The sequence below is a fragment of the Streptopelia decaocto genome (assembly GCF_964273445.1).
Source record: "Streptopelia decaocto genome assembly, chromosome: Z".
Classification (NCBI taxonomy): domain Eukaryota; kingdom Metazoa; phylum Chordata; class Aves; order Columbiformes; family Columbidae; genus Streptopelia; species Streptopelia decaocto.
In genome coordinates, this window is record NC_138657.1 from 1,359,055 (window position 1) to 1,384,135 (window position 25,081).

Below are 25,081 nucleotides of genomic sequence, written 5' to 3' on the forward strand. Positions count from 1 at the left end.
GCTGTTTGCTGCATGGTCCGGGAGGGGAAGCAGCTCCATTTCTATCACCACCTCTGCACTAAGATCCATCACCCCTCAAGTAAAGATGGAAGGGGATTATTCCAAGTTTCTTTCACTTTTTTATCGTCCAGGTTCTTTGCTCAATAACCTCTGTGTGCCCATGCCTCCATTCCTGTGCTTTGGAGTTCAATTTGTTAGATATTCTGTGTGTTAGCAGGCAACCCATGCAGCAAAAAGACAGCACTTGTGGGGTCTGAACAGTCAGTCACTTGTTTAAACGAAATAAAGGATATTTTTTAGCCTTATTTTTCTTTTTAAAAAGCCATTGGAAAAACTTTGACCTGTGCAAAATGTCTTTCTGCCTGTGGACCTGACCTGTTCTGCTCGTGTGGTTCTCCACATCCACCATTGTTTTCTCTTTGCATTAATTCTTCTGCAGACTTTCCTGATGTATCTCGTTCTTTGGGTTGAGAGAAACAATCTACCTGCTTCTGTCCCACTTTCTAAACTGTCTGGCTACCAGATCTAATTTGGTAAAACAGTTCTTGCAGTCCAGGTATAAAAGGAGCACAGAAAAGCCCAAGCCTGCAGGTGACGTAGTTTATTACTAATAGTGAACAACTTACTACTGATAGCGAGCACTGCCTATGACAGTGAGATAAATAGTGCTAGTTGCTGAAGTGATTCCCCTTACAAAATCCTTGAGGTGCAAACTATGATGAGAAATAAAGCTTTGCCACTTCCAGCACAAGCCGGCATGGACAAATTGGCAAGCCTTGTTTTCTCTTTTTTACTCTGGTTATGAAAACAACAACAACAAAATCAGTTCTGACTTCTTGCTAATTCTCTGCAGCACAGAGGCTTAATCAATAGCTGAGGAAAGGGTATGGGAAGGCTGCCTATTAAAATGTTGGCAGCATGAAACTGAGTTAGAAATGCATGTGTTGCTCTCTTTCTCCTCGCCGTTTTTGCTCAGTGCAATGCTGTCAAAAATAATTCTAAAAAAAAAAACCCTTAAAATTTTCTGTAGCGTTATTAAACCTAAAGCTGATAGCAAAGTAAAGAAGAGACTGTTTAAATGCACCAATTTTCTCATGCAAAAATCATGTTCTCTTGAATTAAGTACTTCCTTTTCATTCTTCTCCTAGCTTCTAATGGTGAAATTCCGTTGTTTTGCTGTGCCTTTGCTACTATCACTTTTAAAAGATGAAAAATCTTACTGCTTCTAGCACTTTTTAATGTGAAGTGGTGTTTAACTTCAAAATCAAAATCATAAATACCAAAGCTGGGGTCAATGAAGCCGCAATTATAATTCAGCACTGACAAATATATTTTCCAGTGAAAATCAAAACTTTCCCTTGATTATAGGTGGAAATGAGGGAGGCAAGAGCCTACATACATTAAAGAAGAAAAAAAGCACAGCTGTTGTTTGATTGGTTTTGTTTGTTTGTTGAGTTGTCAAGTAATTCTCCCTGCATTTGACAATTAATTTTTTGCATTGTCTTCAGCAGAAGCCTTTAATTGGATGCCGTCTCTCAAACAACATTTCATTTTATATAGAGTGGGCAGAACTTTCTTTTGCATCAAGGGTAATGCAGGCAGAGCTCGCCTTGAAACCTTTTCCTCCCTGTGCTGAGTGGGACAAATGGAGGTGAAAAAATATAAGATAATGAATTTCAGGAGGTAACAGGAATGTGTCTGGAAGGTGAGGCTGATGGCGAGGCAGGTAGCGTTGGTGGGCAGACCGAACATCACTCCCAGGATTTGAGGTGTCTGGGATATTTAAAAATCTACCTATGCACAGTATAGGTGTGAAAAAGACAGAAAATAGGATTAACAGCCTGAAAAACTTGTCTTCCTGCCCTAAAGTGGAAACAATGACAGCTAAATTGTGTTTGGCAGGTGTTTGTTTTAACCTGTCGTTAAAAATTTGCAGTGATGGGTATTCTACAACCTCCCCAGAGAGATGGTTCCAGTGCTTAACTACCATTTCCATTAAAGGCTGTTTTGTTGTTTTGTTTTTGTTTTTTTCCTGGTGTCTAGCAGTATCTCCCATGGTGCAAATTAAGCTAATCTCTTCCCACAACATAGATGGATATGTTTTATCACAGCGATTTCAGTACAATTTATACACACATTTTAGAGTAAGTCTGAAAAAAATGATCCTTTGAAATATATATGTGTGTGTGTATATATATATGTAATTCAGAGGAAAGTTTTGGGTGCTAAAATAATAACAATTAGGAGTACATAAGAGGGAACAACACCAGTAGTATTCGGAATGAAGTTCTACTGTGAGCAGAAAATGGGTCAAAATGAATAGTGGGAGAAGTTAAGCCTGGTGGGTTGAGCCCCACTTCTGCTGTAACAAACAGTTTCCACACAATGCAGATTTACTGGCCATTCGCAGAGAAACGTGACAGGAAAATATATTCTGGTTACATCCAAGAACCTTTGTAAACATCATTGTGTTCATAGTCCTGTAGGACAATGAAGCAAACGGTCTAAAATGAGAGCACCGAAGTCCGATACCTGCTAAAAAGTTCTGGTGGTTTATATAGGGCACATACATTGTGCCAATCAAGGCAGCAAATGTCGGGTTTTAACACAATAATTGAGAGGAAGGCACAGCACCTGAATCATCATCTTCTAAGCTTTCCAGGGCAGAAAACATTTGGAAATTAAGGTTGGTTTGATCAGTTGTCAACATCTTCCCTTTCTTCTTACTTTACCAAAGAGGAGTATGGGAGCAATCAAGCTCTGTCTAGTATCAATTACATCTGTTGCTTTGTAGGCAACAGTTGTCCTCCTGGTTGCAGAGTTGGACCATAACCCTGGTATCTGCTGTGTTAGGTTAATGATCCTGTAGATACTTGTGAGGAAGATGGGTAACCAAAAGCCGTAATACTGGTTGACCAAGTTCTTCATCTTCCTCATTTTTTAAAAAAAGTTCTGATGAAATTGTCATGTTCGCACAGAGAGGTTTGATTTTCTTTGAACAGTGTTTCCTGATGGTAAGTTATCTCGAAAATTTTTGACCAGTGCAGCCAGAGGATGAGTGAGGTGCTATCTCATATAAATTGTTTATTTCAACAAATCACAGAATCACAAACTCACAGAATCGACTGGGTTGGAAAAGACCTCAGAGATCACCAAGTCCAACCCTTGGTCCAACTCCAGTCCATTGACTAGATCATGGCACTAAGTGCCAATCTCAGTTTAAAAACCTCCAGGGCCGGTGAGTCCAGCACCTCCCTGGGCAGCCATTCCAATGCCTGACCACTCTCTGCACAGAATTGCTTTCTAATCTCCAGCCTCAATTTCCCCTGGCAGAGTTGAAGCCCATGGCCCCTTGTCCTATTGCTGATGCCTGGGGGAAGAGCCCAATCCCCACCTGGCTAGAACTGCCCTTCAGGTAGTTCTAGAGAGTGCTGAGCTCAGCTCTAAGCCTCCTCTTCTCCAGACTAAACAAGCCCAGCTCCCTCAGCCTCTCCCCATAGGGCTTGTGTTCAAGTCCCTTCCCCAGTCTTGTTGCTCTTCTCTGGACCCGCTCCAGCACTTCAATCTCTTTCCTGACCTGAGGGGCCCAGAACTGAACACAATACTCCAGGTGTGGCCTCCCCAATGCAGAGTACAGGGGAAGGATCACTGCCCTTGTCCTGCTGACCACGCTGGTTTGGATACAGGACAGGACACCATTGGCCTTCTTGGCCACCTGGGCACACTGTTGGCTCATGTTGAGCTTCCTGTCCATTAGTCCCCTCAGGTCCCTTTCTGCCTGACTGCTCTCCAGCCACTCTGTGCCAGCCTGGAGCGCTGCAGGGGGTTGTTGTGGCCAAAGTGCAGCACCCGGCACTTGGCCTTGTTGAACTTCATCCCATTGGAATCAGCCCATTTTCCCAGTCTGTCCAGATCCCTCTGCAGAGCCCTCCTGCCTTCCAGCAGGTCCGCACTCCCTCCCAACGTGGTGTCATCAGCAAATTTGCTGATGATGGTCTCAATCCCCTCATCTAAATCATCAATAAAGATGTTAAACAGGACTGGACCCAACACTGACCCCTGGGGGACACCACTAGTGACTGGATGCCTGCTAGATGCAGCCCCGTTCACCAGCACTCTCTGGGTACTCCTGAACTCCTGGAGAACTAATTAATATACTTACTGACTTTATTCACTATTTCTATACGAAGAAATAAGATTAGCTCGCGTTTTCCTGTGTAACTATTGAAACGAAGGTATTTTAATGACGACAGTACCTTTTAACAAAAGCATACTGAGAAAGAGCTCTGTCAGAAATGTGGTTCATTTCACTGAAAATTATTTTCATTTGAATGTCTGCTCTTGCCCTTTTCACATCTGTGGGACAATTGTCATCAAACTGAAATCAAACATGATCACATTAAAGTGGCTACATTAAGAAAACATCAGAAAAACCCTTCGAGTGCTTTAACTTAAGGACAAGCAGGGGAACAAGTGATTTGGCATCTCTAGCCAAACACAGTAGGGGAAAAGTTATTTAATAACTATTTGCTAAGACCTACAAAGTCACAGTATTCCAGTAAAATCTGGAGGAAAACATAAGATGTCACCTTCTGTTTTACACCTTCTCTTGTGCTTTCTATTATCAACAACAAGTTTAGGACTGGGAATACTAGAATAAACTAAAACGTAACATTAATTTTAATTTATACTATTAATACATGATGAGCTGTTTCAACGTGACTTTGATCAATTGGAACCAATTTCTTCCCAGAAATGATGACACATTAGTCTGGGTTGCAACAGGTCATGTATAAACTAAGGCTAAAATTACATTATCATCCCAAAGTTACAGCTGAGAAGCTCCTTCTGATTAATTATATTTGGTGATTAAAGAGTTTATTTACTGCCTAAATCAAGTGAATTAAAGTGATTTTAATTTGCATTTAGATAACTGTTTTTTATAATTGAGCTTTGGATTTTTTTGCATATACTTTCAAAAGGAAAAATGCAATTTATGAATATTTTAAAGACAGAAGAATTGCAAAATGTAATGCTTTCAGCTACTAATTACTGGTTTTAAAATTTATTTTAGAAGTTTTTCTGAAAATATGTTTGTTCCAGTTACACAAGCTAAAGTGCTGCAAACCATGGCCTTATTAACTGATGCTTTTATGCCCAACTCAAAATATCTCATGTGTCTCTCCTGTTTTGTCTTTTCCTAATATCTAAATTTTAATGAAGCATTTTTTGCTGTTTTAAAATTGAAACAAATGCCTTTTCCCTGGAATCAGATGCCTTGAGTAGAGAATAAAATTGGAAATAGCAAATCATGGTTTAAGGATTACAAAGACCAGCAGAAGTGTAGAGTTGTGGGGTAGTTCTTAATTGAAAGAATTTGCAAACAGTTCCATGTTTCAACCAAAACTGTGTGGAATTTCAGAGTAGAAGGTAGAATTATTTGGTTTGGGTTTTTAAGCAGAATCTTTTTAAGACTGAGAAAATATTTGCTTTTGTAAGCCATGAGGCTCTAGATGTCAGCTTATCAGCTGTAAATAGCGCTTGATGGAAAGCTGCTAAATAATGGAATAGAGGTAAAAAGTGTCAGAATAGATACAATTGTTAGACATCTGGCTAGAAAAATTATGCAAATATTTGGTGAGGCCTATATTTGCATTACTTGTATGTGCGTGATAACAGCTGAAAGGTTTAGCAGTCAGAGCAGCATTTCAGTGGGGGGCTGTTTTCTGGAAGCACCAGGAGGTTCTATCAGGTCTTGGTGGCCACTGTCCCCTGTGTGTCACATTCACGTCAGCGCTGGGGTTCTGGTGCCACTGGTCACCCTGGGCGGTGACAACACCTTCAGGAGACCCATCCACTTCCCAAGAGGAAGATGATGGTGAAGGGGGGATTGCACTGACACAGCCTTTGTGACAACTCCTGCCAGCACTCCATTCTCTCGTATATATATATCAATATTTCTGCCCTTTTCCAGAAAATCTAAGTCATGGCGAGTGCTTAATAGAGTCACAACCTCCATCATGTTACACCTCATCTGGTGCCAGCAAGTGCACTGAAGTAGAATGTACAATTGCTGCATTTAGCAAACCACCAAAAATGCATGAAATGACGCAAAAGTATCAACTCTTATTACAAATATTGTAGATTGCTCCTACACTAATAATATGAAGTTGTCAGAGCAAACATCCTATACCTGATTTGACATGGCAGTCATATTGAAAACACAACAAGTGTATAGGGCGTAAGTTTTTCAACTACAGAAACTTAGGTTAGCTTCACCCAGAAATAAAATATCCTAAAATATAAAATATAGTTGACTGAAAGTGAAGGTAAATGCTCTTTCATCTTCTCATATTTCGTTATCAGTAGTGGCCTATTTACAAAATTTGCTTAGTCACAATGAGCAAACATTAAAAATAAATCATCATGATCCCATTGAAGGCATTTTTGTTGCTCATTGTGTGTGTATTGGTGACTTCTGCAAGGTGTTATCCTTTGTGTAGTTTCTGGTGAACTGTTGTGAATCCCTATGACTGTCTGTCCATCTTTTCATCATATGGTCAGGGTACATAGAAGTAGCAGCTATATCTATTGACATTCTCCATCTGTATTTTAAAAGTTTTATGCAAGCGTTCTGGAAACTGGGGGAGGAGAAATATGTTTACTTGAGTTTGCTGCAGTCATTTGCAACACCAGTTTTGATTCACTTTGCTGTATTTGTATATCTGTCCTCCGATCAGCAATGGAGAGGAGTATCATTCCTTCCTACATTCTTTCACTAGTTTCTTGATTGGAATTTAATTTAAACCATCCAAGCCAAAGTAATTTTTTGGATAGAGGTTCCTCTGCAGGACGTATAGCTGCATTTGAAGAGGTGATGGCAGATCACGGGGTTTCTCCAACTCATTGTGGGCTAGAGTTTCGAAGGTCCCTTGGATACCCAAAGATAAACACTTACAGAATTTTCAAAAGCACTTAGTAAAGGCACCTCTTCTTTTCAAGAAAGTAGCAGTAAAGCTGTGGCAATTAATACACTCATCAAGAACAAGGTCTTGATGAACCTGGGGCAACTCTCAGATTCTGGCTAAGCCTAGTTGTTTCCCCATCCAGCAACGTTACCCAGTAATATGTTGTAAGACCATCTTTCAGCTCTGACATTTTATTGGGCTAACTACATAAATCATATCTAACAGAGGAAACACATCTGTGTCAGAAGATCTTCCACTGTTGGCATCACTAGCCCTCCCAGTACCCCACATGAAGACAGAATAGGTGAAACACAAATGAAAGCTGGTTTTATCATATAAGAAAATGTCAGTTTTGCATGCTGTTTATACTAGAAGAATTAAAGCAGTGTATGGATGTGAAAAAAAAATGAGAGTTTTTCTTTTACAGGCAGCTTTGAGTGTCCTTTGACATGAAAAACTCCTTTTCAGAAGTCTAATTTTAATTTCCTTTTAAGAAAAGAGAGAGAGAAAGCTTCATAGTACGCAGGCTGCAACTTCTTCGGGTTCCCCCTCCCTTTTCCTTTTCGTTTAGTTTAGAACATGACAAGTGGGAATCTCCGTGCATGCATATAAATTCACAAGAATATGGATAATAATCATATGTTAATGACCGTTGGTTGCGGCCTGAGATCTTGACCTTGCTTCTTTGCAAATTGTGGCATTATAAAGACAGTATGGCCAATTTCAGACAGAATATTGTGAAATATATAACTTTCCACCTATTTCCAGAGAAATCAAAAGCAGTTTCTTCCTGTATTTGTCTGTTTGGGGCGGAAGGATGAAGACAGACACATTACCTGCTTTCTGACTGAAATTCGTTACTTAAGAATTAGTCTTCAGAAATATCCCTTCATAGGAGAAATTTGGAAACATCTGTGTTCATTTATTTGTTTTGCCCTCATTTCCCTTCTGGCTTTGTAAATAACTTGCTGTGGGCTGGATTGCAGAAGTTTGCTTAAATATCTAAAAATGTACCTAAAAAATGATGCACCCGTATCGCACTATGAAATTAAATTCATGAGGGAAGAACTCTACAATCTGAAATCAGTCTTATTATTCCATCTATTATTTTTTTGTCAAGTTTGACTTGAAATCTAAACATTCTTATTTACTTTGCTTCCTCCAAGAAAGATTTATGAAATTAGAGATTATGTCAGTGTCTGTGATTTCCAAGGATAAGGATGACTTAGACTGGAAGAAAAGTTTGTTTTAGATGTCAGTTCAGATGCTGTTCAATCTCACTTGGAAACAAGAAAAAAGTGGTTTCACTGGTGGTCAACATGCCAAAGTGTCCTGTGTGTCATAGCTGTGAGATCTGGCCAAAAAGGGCTTTCCCCAGCAAATATTCATGTTTCCAGGGTTTCTACCTGGCTCTTGTAAACTCCTGTCCAACCCGTTTGTCACTTTGTGCTCTGAGCTTCGTTGTTCAGATCTTGCCACCTTGTATATAAATTACCCACATTGGTGAAACTCCCTACTGGTCATAAAAAAATCAGCGTGTTTTATGTGGTGGCAGCTGCTCTAATGCAGCAAATTACTTGAAGAGCTGTTGAAAATGTGGAATTTAGATCAAGTATACTCTCTAAATGATTCACTGTCTCATTTGTGATTAGTGGAGAGCTGTGCAGTTGTGCTTAAGCTTGACTTTGAAAGAGCTCTGAATGCAAAGTCATGTTTACTTTCCATGATAGAATCCTGAAAATTGTTTGGATTCCCATTCAACTCCTGAAAACAACCCCAACAATTGTGTATTATTTGCCAACACTGCTTCTATCGCAGTATGAAATACCTTCCTAAATGTGCCTTGTCTCTTCTTTCTTTATTATCACCTTATGTTTCAGGGTATAGTCAGTTTTAGTTATTTACTATTCAGTGTTTTGTTCTGAACTTTCTAAGAAACTGGAAGAAGAAAAAAACCCAAACACCTACCAGTTCTTCACAAGTCTTTGCAATGTTGATTGTATACCCACAAAGAAGAGGTATTTCTGCCAAGAAAATATTTATTAAATTTAATAATGTTCCCATCTTGTAAATAAAATCTCTTCTGGCAACTGTGTTTCCCACTTGTGCCTTAACTTTTGTAGAGTTTCTGCTTTCTGGTGTCCCACTGCTGTTCATGACACAGGTTAAGTTAAAGGTTATTACACTTTCAGTCCACAGTTCCTTGGTTGCCTTCAGAGAAACAATACATTTGTGGGAAATCTCTCCACAGTTAAATCTTTCCGTTCAGGAAGAGGAATCTTTAATAAATATAGTGAAATATTTTTCCAGTAACTGTACTACTTGGAATGAATAGCCATTAGAAAATGTAAATACGTACCAATATGATATCTGAAATACTGCTAAGAGCATGTTGTTTGTGTTTGTTCCAACCCCAGTGGCCACAGTCCTTGTGTATAACTCTTCTCTCTGGGTGCATCCAGATTATACCCCAGTGATTATACCACAGTGCACTTTCTGTAATCTTCTCTGGGTAATAAAGTAAAATTCCTGCCCCACTTGCATAGCTGTAACTGAAAGATTCAAACCAAATTTGCATGGATAGCCTCTGACAGAGGTACCAGGGTTTCAAAATGATGAAACCAACACGCAACTCTTCCTGTATGGTGGACTGCTGAGCCTGCCAAGCCTTTTTGCTGAAACTATGTTGCATGATAAATAAAATGCATATATTTGATATCTTTATAGATGAGTATACATGTAGACTCACTTTTTTTTTTTTTTTTGATTCCTAGGAAGAATAATCTGTGAGTTTAAATACTGTTTAGGTACATAGTGTTCTGATTTTAGACACAATAACCTTGAACTAATGCAATTTTGGGATAAAAGTGAGAGCCTTTGGTGACCTTGCTCCTCCTGGGACGTGTTTGCCCACCTCGGGGTGCCCAGGTGATCTTCCCAGTCTGGTGCCTTGTATCCCTGTAGCTCAGGGCAAACTGGAGCTGATCTTATGTCCCACTCTCCCACCCTTGGAGAAGTTCACTGGTGGATGCTGTGGCCATCTGGTTTATTTGGGGGCATGTGGTTTTATTTTAACCCTCAAAATCTGCAGCTGAGGGTTCACCATCCACAAGTGTCTGCACAGTTCCCATCAGAGGCACCGCAACGTCTTGTTCTGAAACTCTTGAACTGAAGTGTTGGTATTTAACTCAGTTTTCCTTGCTATTTCTGGGAATACCACATCATTTATAGGCTGAGATAGTTGTCATGTGCATGAGAGTTTATTGACTTATTTTTCCTTGGTCCATACACCTCATGGTGGCTTTATTTTGTTTGAATGGAAGTTTCATTTTTTTTCACTGTTTTTTATGTTTTAGTGTTTGTTCAAGTTCATTCAATCATACGCTACTAATAGAAGAGACTTTGTGACATCCATTTCTAATGTTATTAGTTCTATCAGCACAGAAAGAAGTCAATCAGGAAAAAAACACTCTTTTTCTGAACATTTCCTTAAGTGGCACTTGTTCTGCTTGCTTCTGCAGAAGCAGTATATGACACTACTTGCATATTTGTCACTGTTTTGTTTCTCTCCAAGTAATTCTTTGTAATATAGTTTGCATATGTACTGTCAAATAACTTCAAAATGGCTTAACATGGTTGTTTTCCATTCATAGCTGTATGATGTTGAACGTTAAAATGCAAGGGGAAGTTTTTGGAATTGTTTTAACTGAAATCTATGTTTTTATTTCCCTAACATCTCAGACCCAGAGCTTACGTCTCTCAGACCTGCACAGGAAATCTCAGCTATGGAGAGGGATTGTCAGCGTAACCTTAATAGAAGGTCGTGAACTAAAGGCGATGGATGCAAATGGACTCAGTGATCCTTACGTGAAGTTCCGGTTGGGGCACCAGAAGTACAAGAGCAAGGTAATTTTAGCTGTGACCTAGATGGCCGCATTCAAAATGTTTTGTTCCTGTTTTTGGCTTGTGTGACTTATTCCAGTAGCGATGGAGATTCATTGTGCTTGGCACATGGAGCTTTGTTTAGATGTTTTTTCTTATTTTGTTATAAATAAAAATAAGATTAGACGGTGAAGAATGTAGCACTGGAAAATGAGGGGTGGTTGAGAGGCACACCTGATTTTTCCATACAGACTGTATTGGGTTTTTTTTTCCCATTATGGCTCATTCTTGGTAGGGGGAAGATGTGGCATAATTCTGACAAGTGGATCCCACCTTTGTACGTCTTGCAGGCAGCTTCTTGGATCTTTTGCAGGGTCTTATCCTCAAATCAATGTCATGCTTTTATTCTCACTTGCCTCAGCAAGTTTCATTAAAGATTTTTATATGTAGAATCATTTGAGTTGGAAGAGACCCTCAGGATCATAGAGTCCAACCATAACCTGACTCCAGCACTAACCCGTGTCCCTAAGAACCTCATCTAAATGACTTTTAAACCCCTCCAGGGCTGGTGACTCCAGCACTGCCCTGGGCAGCCTGTTCAATGCCCCACAGCCCTTTGGGGAAGAAATTGTTCCTAATATCCAATTCAAACCTGCCCTGGCACAACTTGAGACCATTTCCTCTTGTCCTATCCCATGTTACTTGCATGACCTTAGGAGGTAGAAACATTTGTTCAAGCACAAAATTATTGTGGAGACTTGCTTAGCATTCTTAAAAATTTTCGTAGCATTTTTAATCCTCTTTGATTTTTCTGGTTTTTTGGTTTGTTGTTTTTTTATGGTTTGGTTTTTATTTGTTGGGGTTTTCTTTTTTGTGTGTGTATGTGGTTTTTTTTTTCAAGCCAGTGGAACTGGTAGATGTAGAAAGGAGCGATTGCTACGTAGGGAAGGTACCAGACAGTTTCCATTATCGCTCAGGACAGAGGTGACTACTGTGACTACTGCTTTTGCATTAGGACAGAAAAATCTGCAATCTTTCCGTTCTGCAGAGTGTGGTCAGAAGTACATGGACTGGATTCCATTGAAGTTACTTCTTTTGTCAGAAGTAACTGTACTGAAAATGACTGAGAAAGCGACTTTGATCTGAGTTGCAAAGGAAAGGAAGTAAAACACAGTTTTGAAAAAGAAGAGTATTGCATAAAAAGTAAACCGTAGTATCATCATTCTCCCAGTATTACTGCATCTGGGGAAAGAGAAGGTGATAAAATTGTTTCTGTTCAAATACGTACAGTCAACGTCTCCTTGTCATTGCAGGTGCTTTGTTTTCCTTTAGGCTCAGACTTATACCTTTGCAGCAAACTGACACGTAAGAGAGGGCATAATTATTCTATAGAAAAATGGATCCATTCCCAGGATAAATCCTTTGTTCAGGAATCTTTTGAAGGTGACAGGTTGCAGGATTTTGGAGGTTGCTGTTGTGTCAGAGGGGCATGAGGGAACTGGCCAGCAGTATTTTCTAATTACTATTTTTTAGTTCCCACCACCTAAGATGCTCATACTGCAAAGGAAAAAAACTTTCTGAACAGACTCTAATGATCAGATTTACAGTTCAAGAAAGCATATGCCTACGCAACGCAATATGACTTTCTTTTTGCTCTCCTTTCAGATTGTGCCAAAAACTTTGAATCCTCAGTGGAGAGAGCAGTTTGACTTTCATCTCTATGAAGAACGAGGTGGAATTATTGATATTACCGTGTGGGACAAAGATGTTGGCAAAAGGGATGATTTTATTGGCAGGTTTGTGCAATTACAGCCTTCTTGTTCCCCAGGGATGAGAGCAGATGATTAAAATGAGCTTTGCCATTGAAACTACTTCTTATGACCATTTGTTCTTGCTTTTTTTTCTTTTTTCTTTCTTTTTTTTCTTTTTTTTTTTTAAGGTAGGAGAGGAATTTTTCTTTTTACGTGTCAGTACAGTTGGCTGCATTGATGTAAATCTTTACTTTGATGGGGTAAGATAATTTTTATTGACCAGTAGGTGGCAGCTTTTACCAATTGATAGACTTGATTTTCCAAAATATAAATCCCGCATTTAGAGCAATAATGAAGATGCAGGAAGTTCCATTTGGCAATGTCCGGCTTGGAGGAGAAATAGGTCTCGTGACTTCTAATAGGCGCATAAGACCAAAATTATGTACCTTGGGTTTTAATCTGTTTGGCAAATGAAATGAGAATCTTGAAGGACTACATACAGCTTTTGGGGAAAAGAAATAAGATCATTCACCTAATTAATTTTCAGGAGAAGTGAATATTTGGGTTCTGTCTTAAGAGGTCAAGAAATGGTGTAAATTTGTGTAGTTGTGCTCGGTTTTATTGTGTAGGAAGATGAAAGATGCTGATGTTTTTTACTACTAACTTCTAGCTAATGAGAAAACACTGTCTTGTTGTTACAGAGACTGTGCAAAGTTGGTGTTATTTTGAAAGCTCAGATATTTGTTCACATCATGCTTTAATTGATATTCATGCATTCATAATAATAGTAATTATTATCAATGCTATATATTCTGATTGTTTGCTAATATATTGGTTGTAGGTGCTTTCACTAGGACATTGATGCTATTAACTAGTAGAATTAATTTTTTTGGTAATTAAAATCAGGAATGGAAATCTCACAGACACTTCTGATGTCAATGTGGTTATGTTTCTATGAACCTTTTCCTCTCCCTTGTTCCATTTAGGGTAGTGGCTTTCTTTACCAAGTTAGATCAGTTGGTTAATATTCTGTGTTTATTTCATACCGTAAATTGTGGTAACTCAGAATACATACAGAGTCTGTGGGAAACAAAAAGCTTTAATATCAGACAAAACTTTTTCAAAAGTGTACACAGTAGCATTTTATTTTACATGATGAAACCCTATGGATGGAGTGTTATGCTTATATTTGGATTTTATGTTGTATTTTTTCACTTGCTTGATTTCAGTCGGGGCAGATGGTAACAATAGCTATTTTTCTGAAATAACATAATCATTTAGTCCTACTTCAAAATGTGATACACCTTGGGAAATTATTCTTATTTTCTGCTTAACTTCAACCTTCTTATCCAAAAGAAGGTGAGATTCAGAGTTTTCATGTGTAATTTTTCAGAACACTCTCATCAAAGCAGCACTTATGTTGTTACTTGTACCAGTAATTATAAAGTCTTTTTAAGAGCCTTGCATAAAATAAAAGACACCACTTTTGCTCCAAGGCACTTGCAATCTAAATACGAATGTGATAGAGGAAGAGATTAGAGGAAGAAAAATTGTAAATTCAAACACATGAGCTGCTTAGGTAGCTTTTCAGATACCTAAAAAAGTTGTACATCTTAAGTGTGCATCTATTTCTTTATAGAAAATGCATGCTATTATTCACGTAATGAATAATTTCTACATTTTATTTAGGCCTCAAAAAATTAATAGCATGGGAACCTGGTCTCCAAGAAGAATGTTTGAATCCTTTAACATTTCTCCGTGGGAGAACCTTGTTTCTGTGATTTTCCTAAATGGGCGTAATTCTTGTACAAACCAAAAAAAGATGCTCCTTGAACAAAGTGCGTCTGCAGCATATGACTGATTTTAAGAAAGTCAATGTTTTTTTTTGGTTTTTTTTTCCCAAAATCTTGCTGCTCTTGATTGTTTTGACCTCTCTGCTGTCAGTGTATATATAATCCCTCTTCAGTTTGTCCTTTCAGACTCTCACTTCACCTTCTGTCAGTACGTTATCTCTGGATAATGCAACCTGCAAACAAATTCCTCTCCATGAGGATTTCCGTGAAAAACTTTGTCATTTGTCAAGCTCAATCTGAATGCAAAAATAGGTCTTAATAAATCTCCCTCCCCAACGCTCTCTTCCAATCACTGTGGATAAAAATCACCGGCACCTGACAGCTCCACTTTACATTGACCTCCCTTCCCAGTTTCTCATTTTGAGGCTGCCTCTAAAGGCAGTAAATACTCTGGTACAGACACTGCAGACTTGCTGTGCTAAATGTGTGTTAATTTTGTAAAGCACGGCGAGTCGCACTCCATGACTAAGTCTCTGTGGCTCTGAAGGCACATGTAATAAATCGTGTGTTTTGATCCAAGATCCAGGAAAAGTGATAATGAGCTGTGGGAGGGAAACAAAAGATTTCCTGGTAGTATTCTAGCATTGCTCATCATAGAGAGTATTCCTTTTTGTTTTATTGTGATCTTCCCACTTTCTTGAGTAGTACTCCAGCAGCAGCTCTTTTGTTATATAGGAATATTTTTATTAAATTCAAAGGAAAACAGTTATTTCTTGAAGATGTCCTACTTGCCCCAAGTGTGGTTCAGGAGGAGCCAAACTTGATTGAAGGAGATGCCCAATTGAGAGAAACAGCAGACCAAACTGAGAAAACAGAAGGATAATGTTGTTTAAGGGGCAGTTCTCACCTCTCATCCATGGTGTTGGCTTTTTGTGTCCTCCTTATTCACCTGTTGCAGAGCACACATGAAGGTCAGCAGAATTTCCCATGCAAAATAGGTGTCATCGAGCTGCTTCACCAGGGGATCTCTTTGAAAAGTGCCATCCCTAAAAGGGGTTCAGCACTTCCAAACTGAGCTGGTTGTGGGGGGACAGTGTTGTTGAGTGGAAGGCTGAAAGCTGGAACTCCAGGTTCCTCGTGGAAAACAACACGGGAAGCTCGCTTGAACTGGAATATTCCTGCTGTGCTGAGCTCTGTAGCTTGCAGATTTTATTCCAGAGCAGAATGTCATAACTTCTCCTGGAATGACACTCTGTCTCAGCTGCGCTTCGGTGAAATGGAAGAAGTGAGAAGTCAGGAGCGTAGACTCCTGTGGGCCCTGCAGGTACCACCATACTCATTGGGCTGGAGCATGGTAAGGGCCAGGATGAAGCTGGGAGTGTGACAAGGCAGTGATGACACATGTGCTCAGACTGCGAGTGCTTGCGGTCCTGTTTTGAGGGCAAGAAGATGAAGGAAAGCTGGGGAACCTGAGCTGGTGAAAATGTCCCTGCTCGTGGCAGGGGTTGGACTAGATGAGCTTTGAAGGTCCTTCCCAACCCAAACTCTACTGTGGTTCTCTGTTTGAGAAGGCTGAGGGCATGGAAGTGAGATTCTGGCTTTGCGGGGGCATGACAGGAGGAGAATGGAAGTGGAAGGGGTGGCTTCTAAGAGGGAGGAAGGTATTAGAAGGTCAAGAGTGACAGCATGGCATCCTAATTCAGAGAAGGAGCAAGATACGTCTGTCACAGAACCAGAGTAAAGCTCTGTCTTCATCTCAGTGCCCCGGCATGTCCAGCATGGTGGTTCCTGAAATGAGACGCTGGCTGATCGATTTCCATCCTTAACTTTGAGCATAACATGCTTACAAAATTAATTTGAGTTTCAGTTGTGTACATTCTCTGTGAGAGTGTAAAGGATGTGGCATCTTGTGAACTTCTGTCATATAATACTCTAAAAAACGGAAATCCTAGAACCATTTCAACGTTTATTCTGGGATTTCAAAATCCTGGAGAATTACCTTACAGGAAAGGTTCAAGGTTCAAGGAAAATAGATTTCTGATCATATACAAATTTTTATGAGGAAACACTGGGCTTGACTAGAACTGAGCTTCATCATACAGGAGATTAAATTCAGACATTCTTCTGAATGTCATTTCCTAAAAAAAACAACATTCCAGGACCAAAGACATGAGGTCTCAAAGTTCTTTTTTTGGAAAGCAACATCATCTAAAGCCATAGGGGCGGCCTTCTCATGTTCAATTAAGCTTGCGAACTTACATGAGCAGTATTAGTCACTGTATGTATGTGTGCATATTTTTCAGTCTGAGTACATTTAGTATTCACATTTTTTTTGCTACGAGTAAATAATTTCTCTTCCGTATTGAGTCAATATACTCCTGTGATTAAAAACATATACTGGAGTAAGTTTATGGAGGTAATACTAAGATGAAAATGAAAGTGAAATGATTTTAATCTTCATGTAATTATTTAACTTTCTTATCATCTGCGTTTTTGAAGGCGATCCTGACTGTCACCTTTACGATAATCAGCTAATAAATCCTCATGATTGTTACACCTTTATGCATAGCAGTAATCTGAACAAATTGGCTGCTGACAGCTGCAATAAATTGCCAAGAATGAGTGCTGTCAGAGAACAAGTTGTTTCTGTGAACACACGGGATAAGTAAATCCCATGTCATGCAGTTTTATTCAGCTGAAATTATTTGCAATCCAGTACGGCAGAATTTATAGCACTATTTATTGGTATGAAAAATGTGTGTTTATCTTTAAAATGACATTGACTTCTACTGATATTTTGTGCCAGGAAATTACTTTTGACTTAATCTATATCTATTTTCATCAGTATTTATGGATGCTACTACCTTCTTCCCATCTGATGCAAATTAAGAACAAAATACCTTATTTATAGTATATTAATTAAAGCTACATATTAATTTTAACTGTAGCAAACACAAATATCCCATAATCTCTCTGGATATTGTCATGGAAATTCAGATCAACTTTGTGTGCATGTGTCTACAGGCACAGACCATATAATAGATGTTATGAAATACAAAAGCTAAAATATTGAAAATTAAGTATTTAGGTTTTCAACACTTAATCTGCTATGTCTTCTTTATTTAGTTTTTTTCATGGTAATGAAGCCATGGAGGGTTTTTGGGGTGCACGTAAATACAAGCAATATATAACCTGTGGTGCTGCGTTATTAATCTGAAGCACAGGGATACACTGCCCAAAGCTCTAAACTAAAGTGGGATTTTTATATAAAATATTTATAACTTTTTTTCCTTTTTTTCCCACTGAAATCAATGTAATTTCATTGTGAGAGACTGAATGTTATCAGACAGAACTGATTGGTGCTGTAAAGCTGTGTATGGATACTCCAACACACATATAAAGTTGAGCGAAGGACACTAAATATACTAAATATACTGCTAATGTTTCTTCCTCAATGTTGTGGTGGCTGTGATTAACGTTAAAATACTGGCAATTTTGCTTTTTAAATATTGCTGCCCAAGATAGAGGTTTTGAATAGTAGGTGTGAAAGTCTGTGTTAATCTTGAAACTGATGAATCTTGAAGTTTTCTCAATTTTGCAAAACTCTAGAGAGAAAACGGGTTCCTCTGGAACTGCACATTGTGCTTTATTTTGGTGGTCTTCCAAATATTATCTCTCATGTGGTGGTTAGAAAATTTCTGTATGTTGAAGTAACTTTGGAAGGATATCTTCTTTTCAAACTTTAAACATGACGGTCAACACACTGTTGTAATTTGAGTTTTGAACTGTATGCACCTCTGAGTTACACAGTAGTCCTGTGCAAACATAGACGAGCACACAACAGCCTGTGTGTATAATAGTTCGTTCATTATACATGGCCACTAAAGTTAAATTATTGCAGATGCATTTCTCTATGTAAAATGAAGACTTTACCCGAAGCATTAAAATCTAAAAATAGGCTATTGGTGGACCTGCCCTTGACAAAACCTGAGATATGCTGAGCCGTCTCCATTCCTGGTTGTTGTCAGAGGGAATTAGAAGTAAATACTGCATCTCAAAATTCAGCCTTCGGGTATTCTACACCTTATTTAGTGCTGTTTCCGCATGTTTCAACTTCTGTTAGTGCAGAAGCACTACTGTTCTGCTAGAGAGCCAAAAACCATTTGGTTTTGGCTCCCAAATCTTCAGTAACTTTCTCTTACAAGATACTCTAGTAGTTACAATTCTTGCTGGCAGTTGTTATTGTCACGTACTGTTGCAAAATTGATAGTGTTCCCCAATGTATTCTGAAATACAGAATGCTGTATGTGTGCCGGGTTGTGTTTACGGATCCTTCTTCTGACGCTCTGTGGAAATATACTCCATGGCATGAAGTGGGAATGGCAAAATAAGAGGAAAGCAGAAGGAAAAGTGGCTGCCAAGTTGTGAGGAACATGGTATTGAGTGTAAGACCAGGTTAGGGGGTGGAGTATGGTTTGTAGGATTTCTGGAAGGCAGAGGTGGGAGCTGTGCGAAAGCTCTTACAAAGTTGCTTGGACCAGCTTGTGATGGAGAACTGTGTAGGAGCAAAGACATTATATTCATCAAAGCAATAGACTGGTCTCAAAATAGACTGTATCCAAACCAGCGTGGTCAGCAGGACAAGGGCAGTGACCCTTCCCCTGTGCTCTGCATTGGGGAGGCCACACCTGGAGTATTGTCTTCAGTTCTGGGCCCCTCAGCTCAGGAAAGACATTGAAGTGCTGGAGTGGGTCCAGAGAAGAGCAACAAGACTGGGGAAGGGATTGAACACAAGCCCTATGGGGAGAGGCTGAGGGAGCTGGGCTTGTTTAGTCTGGAGAAGAGGAGGCTTAGAGCTGAGCTCAGCACTCTCTAGAACTACCTGAAGGGCAGTTCTAGCCAGGCGAGGATTGGTCTCTTCTCCCAGGCAGTCAGCAATAGGACAAGGAGCCATGGGCTTCAACTCTGCCAGGGGAAATTGAGGCTGGAGATGAGAAAGCAATTCTGTGCAGAGAGAGTGGTCAGGATTGGAATGGCTGCCCAGGGAGGTGCTGGACTCACCGGCCCTGGAGGTGTTTAAACTGAGATTGGACATGGCACTTAGTGCCATGATCTAGTCAATGGACTGGAGTTGGACCAAGGGTTGGACTGGATGAGCTCTGAGGGCTTTTCCAACCCAGTCCATTCTGTGATTCTGTGATTCTGTTTAGCGGGGGAAAGTATTAATTTGGTGCAAAATATTGCAGTGGTGGCAACACTGACAGTGCATGGCTCTAGTGTCTGGTCGTGCCATGGGCACAGCGTAGGAAATACCACACCACGAAACATCCACAAGTACTTTTTTTTTTTTCTGTCTGCACCGTTTCAAAGGTAAATCTGTAGCTTTATTGTGAAGAGCTACGCATAGGAGACTGTTAACTGGTCATTTCAAAATCCATCAACGGGATGTTGTGGCATGGGCTGTGTTTCTTTCAGGAAGCAATAAACACTTGTTGACGTTCAGGCGTTGCTCAGTGAACAGTGTGTTTGTCCTGTGTTTCACGCAGCTCTGGTATCTCCACCACTAAGCCCGACTTATCCCCCAGCGCCAGGCTCTGCTCTGTGTCTGTGTCTCGCTGCAGGGATGCTGGCAGCACATTCCCTGTTCCCACTGAGCTCTGCAGTGCGTCCTCAGGCCCCCGGCGTCCTCTCCAGCCTCCCGAGCTCCCACCACAACCCCCTCCATCACTGTCCTACTCAGCGAGTTTCAACCTCCAGCACCTTCGGGAGCTCCCCTGGTTTTCAGTCCATCACCTCTGTCCACCGCCTGCCCAAGCAGCGTGTGGGGTCTGTTGTTTTATTTCTTTCTCATTATCATTACACTTAAAAGTGCCACGCTCTGATTCCCCCAAGAACTTCACGTTACTGCAGTCCTGTCTCTCTGAGCCATGTCATTTTCCGTCGGCGCTTTGCAGAATTTCCCCTCTCCGTTTGTTTCTGGGTTTTACTGGAACATTGTACTCTGCTGATAAAGGATAGGGAGTCTCACAAATTGTAGCAGTTCATGCCTCGCTGCTTCTGATGTGTGTCCAGCTCAGTTCTAATTGCAGAATCGCACAGTTTCCTCTCCTTGGCATCCTTTGGAGCAGCATAGACCTGGATCACAGTGGAGTTAAAAGGCTGTCTTCCTGAACAAGTCATGATGATAATTAAGTTGCCTGGGTTGTAGCCAAGTGGTGCTTTTCTGTCCCTATCACTTAGGATTGTGCCAATTCCTCTTTTATGCTTTATTTTGTCATGTGAGAAAATGATCTCGCTATCTGCTGCCTCTCCCTTGCCTGGCCACCTGGCTTTTAAGAGGCCTTCTATGTCATGTCGCTACCTTTGTAATTCATTCATTAGCAAGGATATTTCACCAGGGTGCCAACGCGGTCTTACATTCCAGGTTCTGTTAGAACTAGAGAGGGGAGGTGATTTTTACCTCTTAGACATGCTGATAATAAAATACTACACATAGTTCTGGCTTCCACACTATAAAAAGGATGCAGGAGAATTTCACTGGATCAGAAAAGTTACAAAAAGTCATTTGAGGGCTGTAGGAGATGTGTTCCAAGGAAATGTATAGGGAGCTGAAGGTGTTTAGCATATCAAAAGGAAGATCAAGAAGAGATATGATTATGGTCTATGAGTACCTTCACTAGAAGAAGATACAGGGTACTGAAGGCTTTTTCAACCGAGTAAAGAAAGGCATAAAAAGAACCAAAGGCCAGATATATTCAAATTAAAAATAAATCAGAAATGTATTTCTGGCAGCTTGGACGATTAACGCACTGAACACAGTTTCAGCAAAGTGGTGGGTTCCCCTTAAATCTTCAAACCTTCCTCCACGGGAGCCGTGCCCTGTTTCTGCAGCCACCTTTCCATGGTCCTCTGCAACAGGAGCTCAAGGTGCTCACCTGGTTTTTCTCCCTTCAGATTTCTCGAGGTCTGAAAATCCAGATTGGCAATGTGCCTGATGATGTTCAGGCTGATTTTGGGGGATGTGGCTCTTCCCAAGGGGTCAGCGAGCTCGGGGGATGGTCCCAGTGGTTCCAACACGTCCAGTGGTGACACTGGTGTGCGCTGAAGGAACCACAGCATGTGGAGCAGCAGAGTAGTGCCAAATACTCAAACCTGCCCTAAAAAACGCAAAATTCCCTGAAATGTGATTTGTAGCCATGCTTGAAAATCTGTCTGTGCATTTAATGGCTATTTTTGCCAGAATTTTTCATATTGAACTCTTCACAGGTGGAGAACAATTCTGCCCAGGGCAGTGGTGGAGTCTCCATCCCTGGATGGGTTTAAAAGGTGTTTAGACAAGGTTCTTAGAGACATGGGCTAGTCCTAGAGTTGGGTTATGGCTGGACTCGATGATCATGAAGGTCTCTTCCAACCAAAGTGATTCTATGATTCTGTGGAGATTTTCTTTCAGCAACAATGTATAAACAGTAATTCCATGAGAAAACGAATTCTCCAAAATGACTATTGCCTCCTGCTTTCTGTGTGACAGCTGCCGGTCCTGTGCAACTTGCGGCCTTCTGAAAATGGATGTAATTTTTCATGATCCTCAGTTTAAGAATGCAAGGCAAAAATTTCTACCACCATGATGCTCGTTCTGCACCACCTTCTAGTAGCGTTCAAGTTCACCTTCATCCTCAAAACACCTTTGTTCTCCATGGAAACAGTTGTAGGTGACAAATGTCCTTTAAGAGAACACCTTAACTGGTGTGAAAGTAAGCATTGCTAAAGCTTTCAAGCTTGGAATACTTGCATATACTCTCAGTAATACGTAAAGGGGCGTTGTCAACTTGAACTTTCCAAAGCTATTTATCTTTGGAAGGATTTTGTTAGCTTCAGTGCTTGTGAGGAAATCTAATCCAAAAAGGACTTTTTGGGTTTCTGACTGATTTCTATAGAGGTTATTCTAGGATAGGCGAAGTGCTTAAGTAACGCCTTAGTAAAACCAGGCTTCTTTCATTGGTCCCATGCAAAGATCTGGTGAGGGCAAAGTAGAACTAGTGATGGTTTGATTTAGTGTGAGAGCAAAAAAAGTTGATTTTTTTTTTAATGAAACACTCAACTTTTGATGGAAAAAATATTGCAATTTTTTTTAAAGCACCCATAAATTAGAAAGTATCATCTTTTGACTGAATCTTCTGTGCTCCTGGTGCTCTCCCTGAGCCTCGGCACCTTCCAGTTAGACACGAGCTGCATCTCCTGCGAGGCTGGAGGAGAAATGCACTTTCCTTGACCTGTACACACAGAGATGCTCTTAACCGAGATGTTCATAAAGCTCAACGGTGACTCTCCTTAATGGAATAACCTTAGTTTTCTATCTAATTACCTGAGGGCCCTTCAGAGGGTATTTTTCCTGTAAAATAGTTAAAGCTTTCACTGGAAAAAGCTTCCAGATCACTCCCTACCCTTTGTATGGTTTTACAAAATAACAAGCAGGTGACGGGCCGTTCACGGAGATCTATCAGGCAGACAATAGAGACGTATTTCTCAGGCAATCTGTTATAGATGTGGTGCTATTAGGAATATTTCATAGCTGTAGGAACGGTGCACGGGTAAAATCGAGTTGTCAGTCGCTTCTTTTAGCCTAAATAAAAAATAGCATGGACTGCTAATGTTGCAGAAGTGGTAAATTCAGGAACTGGAGAACTTGGAGCTTGTAGCTCTCATGTATTACCCTGTAACCTCACAGTCGTTGCAGTTTTCTGATGCATGTAGGGTTTTCTTCTTCCAGTGGAAGCAGGTTTTTGTTGCCTATTTTTGAGTGAGGGGTGGATTATTTCTGCAACACTTTTATAATAATGACTTTCTAAATCTTTTGTCGACTTTAGGAGAGTTTAGACTGGTTCTTTCAATGATTATTGATCAAAGTCTCAGTGTTGTCGCAGACATATTTTTGAGAGGTATCTGTTTTGAAATAAACTAGGAAAGAATATGTAATACCAGGGGCATCTTAGCCTGCTCCAGCTTTGAATGCTTCATTACAATATTTGTCATCCTACAGAGGACTTTATACTCCTCACTGCAGCCTAAATAAAAAATTGACAGGCAATGTATGTGCACAAAACTTGTATTGACCATCAGTCTGCACTGACAGCAACAGCTTTAGTCTTTCCTTGCTGTTTTTGGTTTTGTTTCTCACTCATCATCCAAAGAGTTCAAAATAAAAGGTAAACACTAATCTCAGTATGCCATGTCAGTCAGACTTTTTTTTCATTGTAAAATAATTGAACCTTGTTACTGTTTGAGCTTTGCGGTAGTTTAATTTTGACAGCTGCACAACAGACAGTAAATGTTTAAAAAGAAAAAAATTAAGAGGGAATTTTCCTGTAGCAAATCTAATCTGCCTGTGATAGCACAGTGCCCATTTTATGAGGCAGCATTTATTCTCATAATTGGCTATTTCCTGTCCTTAAATGCCTATTTATTCATGTCTGCCACCTTTTTCTCAGTTTATTGGCCCTGCGGTCACCACATTATCTTTCTCTTCAAAATCAATTGACATTTTATGAAAAGAGTTTGCTAGATGTTTAGTTTAGTGAGAGTGGCATATAGAACATGTGCTTGTCACATTAAATAATTGCTGTTAAGAGTATTCGGTGGCTTAACTATATATAGAATATATTCACTTACTTTTTTGTTTTTATTTAGAGTGATGAATTGGCAAAACATTACTCAGGGATGCTATCAGTAGAAGTATTGCAGATAATACTTTATCACAGGAATTCCTGTGCTGTGCAAGCTGGTATTACATTACAATTTTCAGAGATGCTCAGAGCTGCAGTCTAGGAAAGTTGAAGCCTGTGAATGATACAAATTAAAATACTAAAACATCTGAGCTGTGCACAGACTAATTACCAACCCTGAGGTGCTCTTGTTTTAATTAAAAGCTTGTGGTCAGCTCTTTGTTATCAGAGACACTGTTTTCCCTCCCTGCCCTACCTGTGTGTTTCTAAGGAGGTTGCTGGCAGGTCGGAGCCGTTCTTTGTTAACTCAGCGTGGGGACCGCGGGGTTACTCACGAAGGGATCAAGCCGGGTGGATGGGCTTCAGTTGTGAGCAGTCCCTGCTCATTACTACCTGAGATACCTTATTATACAGGGGGCTGCAGCACTGGATTTTATCCCAGGTGCCTGCACAAAGCTTTGACCCTGATCCACGCAAGCTTAGCGCAGGAGAGACAAGCCTTTTGGGTGTCGCTCGAGTCGTGTTTTTCTGTGCTCGGTCACGTTAACTCCATCACAATTAAGTCCACACAGACTTATTTTTTTTTCTTTCTTCTTTTAAGAGAGGATTTTTACTGTTGTTTGATGATTGGTATCAAAAACGTTCACATCAAAATTTATGCTTTATATGAGGTGTAATTAAAAAGTACAATTTGCATCTGAAGTTGGATTTTTTAAATTCTCTTTGACTGTGTTAGCTAAGCTCACTTCTAGTGTCTATACATTATTTTTAATATTTATTGCTCACATGTGTAACAGATTGTAGCCTTAAAAAAAAATAACATCAAGTGAGCAGCATGGGCTGAAGCAGAAGATAAATCCTTCAAGAAGATGGGAAGGAATTTCAGCTGATTTGTTTTGATTTGGTTTGGTTTGGTTTGGTTTGGTTTGGTTTGGTTTGGTTTGGTTTGGTTTGGTTTGGTTCGGGGT

At 40.0% G+C, this 25,081-nt stretch overlaps 1 protein-coding gene across 4 annotated transcripts in view; it reads left to right on the plus strand.

The window, feature by feature from the left end:
* The window catches only part of MCTP1 (multiple C2 and transmembrane domain containing 1), a 231,233-nt gene that overhangs the window by 92,816 nt on the left and 113,336 nt on the right, over positions 1-25,081 (plus strand). For all 4 annotated transcript variants that reach the window (XM_082074225.1, XM_082074226.1, XM_082074227.1 and 1 more), the window contains 2 exons: positions 10,710-10,874; positions 12,516-12,646. In XM_082074225.1, the coding sequence (XP_081930351.1) occupies positions 10,710-10,874; positions 12,516-12,646 (296 nt within the window). The remainder of the gene's footprint in view (positions 1-10,709; positions 10,875-12,515; positions 12,647-25,081) is intronic.